General features: G+C 33.9%; 1 protein-coding gene across 1 annotated transcript; it reads left to right on the top strand.

The window, feature by feature from the left end:
• The first annotated feature begins 474 nt into the window (after positions 1 to 474).
• On the top strand, positions 475 to 1,828 carry LOC149541490 (heavy metal-associated isoprenylated plant protein 39-like). Its single transcript, XM_089796075.1, has 3 exons — positions 475 to 760; positions 842 to 917; positions 1,298 to 1,828. The coding sequence occupies exons 1-3, from the start codon at positions 755 to 757 to the stop codon at positions 1,555 to 1,557; spliced, it is 342 nt and encodes a 113-aa protein (XP_089652201.1). The 5' UTR covers positions 475 to 754; the 3' UTR covers positions 1,558 to 1,828.
• The last annotated feature ends 4,172 nt before the right edge of the window (positions 1,829 to 6,000 follow it).

The following is a 6,000-nucleotide window of genomic DNA, read 5'->3' on the forward strand; positions in this document are numbered from 1 at the left end:
AATATAGAAAATAAATTACTTTCAATTTTGTAAGATACAATTAATCATAAAAAGATAAAATTTACAAAAGATCATGCAAAGGAAAATTCGAAAACCTTAAAATGAAAGACATTACTTAATCCAAAAGTCTAACTTTGGAACAAACCTAAAGTCTTACGTTACTTCAGTCCACCACCACATTGACTGTGACCTTGATTTTTTAGTGTTCTTGGCCCATTTGTTTTGTTCAAATATTTCTCTCATCAAATTTTTTCCCTTTTTCATTCTCTCTCCCATTTGTCCCCTGTAGATTGACCAAGCAAAGAAACGGAACATGGTGTACTTTTGACATTTCAATGGCGTGGTCGGCCGAATATGGAAGATGAGTAGAAGAGTCTCTCTCAATTTTGCCTTGCCCTTATATCCAAAGAACATTTTTGGTCTACTTGGATAACTAGATTCTGTATGAAGTCATCATCACAAAGGGAGAAGTTTCATTCAAAGAGCAGATAGCTATTTATAGACCATTGTTTTCCTTGTTAATTCATCTTCACACTCCTGCTTCTTATTGCTAAGATCCTTCATAGCTTCTTAAACAATCTACCTACTCTACCTCTTATTGCTAAAACCCATCATAGACCATTATTTCTACTTGTTGAATCATCTCCATATACCAATTCTTTCATAGACCTTTATTTTGCTCGTTAAATATCTTCATACCCTACTCCCTGTTGCTAAAATCCTTGATAGAAAAACTTCAATTTCATCCTAGAAAATGAAGGTAACTACTGACTCCTTTTTGTTTCCACCTTTCAGTTGCTTGTGCAATGTAGAATTCCACTAATTTTCTGTGTGTTTGCAGAAAATTGTGCTGAAATCAGAAATGAATAGCGAGAAATGTAAGAGAAAGCTGTTGCAAACTATTGCTGGGATACAAGGTGAGCACACTTAAACTTCGAAGAGTTTTGTGTTTGAATAAGATTGTTCCGTAGTTTTTTGCATTAATGATTTAGATCATCTTTTATGATCTATCATCAGAATGAGAATGATTGAGTGCTTTCTGAGAACAAATTCAGAAAATAAGATGATTTTGTTTTTTGATAACATTCAATCATTGTGATGATAGATTATAGAACATGATCCGAAATGCAAATAGGAAAACTATCCTTCAAACCTAATCCTAAAAAGAGTTTTTCCAAATTGGAAACTTGATCTCTTGAATTGACACCCACATTGTTATACTTTGTAATTATATTTTTCAAACCTCCATTTCTCTGAAAGGGACTAAATATATAGTGTCTTCATTGATTTGGTTCAGGAGTTGATTCTGTAAGCGTGGATTTGAAAGAGAAAAGGATAACTGTGATAGGAGATGCAGACCCAGTGGTACTAACAAATAAGTTAAGAAAGTGCAGATTTACAGAGCTGGTTAGCGTAAATACCTTCAGAGAAGAGCAACGGAGATATTGTGATGAGAGTGATGTGTATAGTCCTCATAATAGACGCCCTTATTCAAATTCATACACACCATCAGGAGGATTCTATGCCTTAACAGATGGAGATCATTATTCTTACTGATTTACAGTTTTGTGCAGAGTACATATTGTATAGAACAACATGATTTTTTGTATTGGGTTATGGGGAAAATCCCAATTCATGATTTTCTTTTAGTTTTTCTTCGGCCTCTTTTTACCTCCAGTGATCCATGGCTGGAGCAGAGCAGCTTAGAATTGAGTTCTTATGTCAACTGTCCTTGCTCTTGTAAATATCCAAAATCTTTTCATTTTTTTGTACAATTGATCAGTCCATTGAATTGTAAATGGAAAAAAATTGAATTTGTTTGTTTTAAGCGCTGCTAAATGGTCTGTTACTCCTTCATTAAGTTGTTTGATTAGAACTTTTAAAAATAGGTACACAGTGAATTTGGTGTGCTCCTTACCATCAGTCCTAATCAAATCCCATTTAATATTTGGCATATTTTTCCTTCCATTGTCTTCGAATATCTTAATGATCTGACTTACTTTTCTACACATTACTTTTGACAACACGAAAGAACATCAATTATAACTTATGTTTCAATTGCCCTTCCCTCAGGCACATCTTTAGAATCTTTTGCATTTTAAAAGTCAAAATAAAAATCATGTTCACAAGTGAAGGTATATTTGGCCAATTGAAATGCATCAATATTCAATTCCTCACCAACATGCACGTTACCAACACTGATTGCTTGCGAATGATTAGTGAAAACCATATATATTTATCTAATGTATTTAACAAAAATTAAAGAATAAGAAGAGAAGAGAAAAATAATTTATTACTAATTTTCAATGTTATTATATATTATCACTTAAATAACTTTATATCTTCACATAAGTAATCGTATACATATTTAGAGATATATTATATAATGTACAATTATAATGCAATACTCTATAATAATAAAATTTCTCTTCCTCAAAATAAAACAAATATTTGTCTATTTGTCTATTAGCATTAGCTTATTTAGACATAACAATGTGAAAGAATGGCACAAAGAGATCAGACGAGAAAATTACAAGTGAAGAATCCTTGTCCACAAAACCTTCTTTCACTTCATTTTTTGTGTTTAATAAGCACGTGATTTATAGTTCAATATTTTGCATGTATGTTCGAATCACCTCACAAATTAAGATCCTTAACAAACCTTCACAGGCTTCTAAAGTTGTATTCACTAGAAAAAATGAAGGTATGATAATGGGCTAAAGTAACAATCAATTTACATGTATAACTTAAAACTATCATAATGAAGAAGGAAGAAAATTCAATTAAAATGGTGCTCTAGGAAGGTTGAGTGTTCTACAAGTCTCTTTGCGCACACCTCTTTGCTTACCTTCTTTTTTGCATTCCTTAGCTAGAGTTGTTCTACATACCATATTTACTAGAAGGATCTTGATTTTTTTTTAAATGGCTTTGACCACTCTGGCACAGGTACTATTGTTGTTGCTAAAGTGTTGCCTATCAGTATTGCTCCTCCTCCGAGCAAGTGTCCTAGGAAATTCATTCCCAAAGTCTTCCACGAGGTAAGCCTTCTACCCTAAATGTCATTTTAACAATATTTTTATCTTATTCAAGCTTTTGAATGGCTTGAAAACCATACACTCATTGGCTATTTTTTAGAAGAAGTCCTTTTGGAAATGTGCTTAGGAATTTGGATTTCCAAGTTTTGGCTCCCTTATGGGGTTCATCTTGACAAAGTCCAAAACCTCACTAAAGGGCTTTTCCTTTTTCGATTTGGCAACCCATTGTATGTGGATGTCATTCTTAAAAATGGAACCTCATTTGTTTGAAGATCTCTTTTGGCTTTCCAACCTTGATCCTGGGACTTTCAAGTCTTTGATGATAAAAAACTTAAATTCCTTGTGTGGGTTGAATGGTCAGGTTTTCCTTTTCCCTATTGGCCCTTTATAGCCAACATTGCTCAATCCATTAGTCGTGTCATTTTCCTAGAACCTAATCAGGTTTATCATACCCTCCCCCAAAAAGGGTTTGCGTTGAAATTGATCTTCCTTAGGATCTTCTTGAGTCCTCAAAAATTCAAGTTGGTGGTCATTCCTTTTCATAGAAGGTTTATATTTAAATTTACCAAACTCTATTTTTGATGTCATTTAGTAAACTATAAGATTAGGGATTGTCCCTTAATAAGCTCGTGACCTAAGGTAACATCACCAACTCTTGTGTTGTCTAAGGATTTTGTTTCTCCTTGTCCCTTGGTCACTCCAAAGGATGTGGTAACCTAGAAAATTGAGGGTTGTAAAAGTAAATTCAATGCTTCCAAACAGGTTACTTTGTCTCCTCTAGCATCATCTTCCACCTCAAAGTCTGCCACTAAGATTTCAAACCCAGTAGCCCCAGGGAATATTCTAGCTCCTTCAGAGCTGCCCAAAATGTAGACACCATTTTCATTGACACCTTTGGTTTCTAGAATTCTATTTTCAACACAAATGGAGCTTGTTGGTTCTCTCCGTCGTCATTTTTATAGCCTTTCTGGGTCTGATGAATTTGATGTTGGAGGAACCACAAGAAACAATTATTCCTAGGAGACCTTAACCCAACATTTAAATTTGCGTCAACCTTATTGCATAACAACTTATCCTCTTTAAGGAGTTCAGAAACAATGAATGATGGTTTCTGATAGATTTTTTTTCTTGGAATGTCCAAGGTCTCACTAAGATTCTCAATAAATACCTAGTTTGAGATGTTTGTGGTCAATATTTTGGCTAGATTTTATTTTCCTTTAGGAGATCAAATTTGTAGATTTCCTTCTTTCTTCTGCTTGCAAAGTGATTTGGCCTTAGAGTTTGATTTTTCTCTCTTCTCATGAGGCTAGAAGAGGAGATGTTGCTACTGTGTTATCTTTGTGTTGCAAAAAATTTCATTCTCTCTCATGGAGAGGATCCTTGTCATCGACTAGTTTGAATTTTATTTAATGATTCATTTCCTCATATAACTTGGTTCTTGTGTTGTGTTTCAATATGGTTGAAGTGGCAACAAATATAGGTGGCATTTCACTCTTCCATTATCCAACGGGTGAGAGAGAAGCTTGGTTCTACATGCACAATAAATTGGGTCTTTATGATCCCAATTTTAAATGTTGCATTCCACATGTGGCCTAACACACCTAGTGCAATTTTTGAGCAGGGCTTAATAGAGTAGTATGGAGGCTCGATCATGCTATGATATCCTCATATTTATTTTTTTTCTTTTGGGACTTCTTAAGCATGATTGGTTATGCCTTTAGCTTATGTGACTTTATCCAACTACTTTCCCATTAAATTTTCCATTTAGTGGAGAACTCACTAGTCACATTTTTCTTTGCCAACTTGTCAACTTAACACATCATTTCTTCATCATTTTACCACTTTGGACCACATAAGGAATATTTAAAACCTCTAACCAATACCATCCCAATTGTTAAGTTGGATTGAATGGTGGAATTTTGTTTTCTTGGACTGTACAAATGTTTTTTATTTTTCTTTGGAAAACAACTAGCTTTTTTTTTGTTGCCAGTTCTATGCTAGCAATACCAAGGATTACATGCAGTTTTTGGCAAGCTAGAAACTCAACACTTTTCATTTAATGTACAAGTTAAGGTGGAAAAACTTCATCATGCAAAGAAAATTTTAGACACTTATGCCACTAGAGGAGCTCAAGTTAAGGCACAATTACACTGAATTGAAGTGGGCGATTATGCTACTAAGGAATTCTTTTCATCACTCTACCCAAAGAATTCCAATTCAACGACTAAAAGGATCATGTAAGGGGATGTTATTCATTCTAAACTTCCTAGTATTCTTTAAGAATTTGTAGCTCATTATAAACAAGTTTTAATTGCTTAGGAATCTAGTTCTTCTTCCAAGTAAGCTCTTCTAGATTGTTTCACCCGATTCCCCAATCATCTTTCTCCTTCTCTAGTTTCCTTTTGTGATAAATTATTGTCTAATGAAGACCTTTGAGAGGTTTCCTTCTCCCTAGATGATGATAAAGCTCCAGGGTGTGAAGGTTTCCTTGTTGAATTTTACAAAGCCTCATGGGGCACTTTAGAGAATGATTTATACCATTTTTATGTAGAAGCAGTTCAAAGTGGCACTTTATGAAATGAAATTAATAGAGGAAATATTAAGCTCATATATAAATTTGGTGATCCTAAAGACATTTGTAATTAGATCCCATTCAGATTGCTTAATATTTCTTATAAATTATTTCTAAGGCTCTGTCTCTTTGAATTTTCTATCTTCTCCCTCAAATTGTTAGACCAGGACAAATAGGTTTTATTCATTCCCATTTTATTTTGGATAACATTATTACTATTTGGGAAGGTATGGAATGGGTACGTGTCTCTAGTTAACTAGCTATTTTTTCAAAAAATGACTTTGCAAAGGCTTATGATCGTATAGAATGGAATTTTATCTTGGCTATGTTGTCTTCTCTTGGGATTGAACCTCATTTTGCTTCCTCTATTCAAATGCTTTTTTCCAATGCCAA

This window comes from Cupressus sempervirens, chromosome 8 (assembly GCF_028749045.1).
Source record: "Cupressus sempervirens isolate cs-2001-9-10 chromosome 8, ASM2874904v1, whole genome shotgun sequence".
Lineage (NCBI taxonomy): Eukaryota > Viridiplantae > Streptophyta > Pinopsida > Cupressales > Cupressaceae > Cupressus > Cupressus sempervirens.

Coding starts and splice junctions, on each gene's coding strand:
- LOC149541490 (XM_089796075.1), top strand. Junction 918..1,297: donor AACTATTGCTGGGATACAAG/GTGAGCACACTT, acceptor GATTTGGTTCAG/GAGTTGATTCTGTAAGCGTG.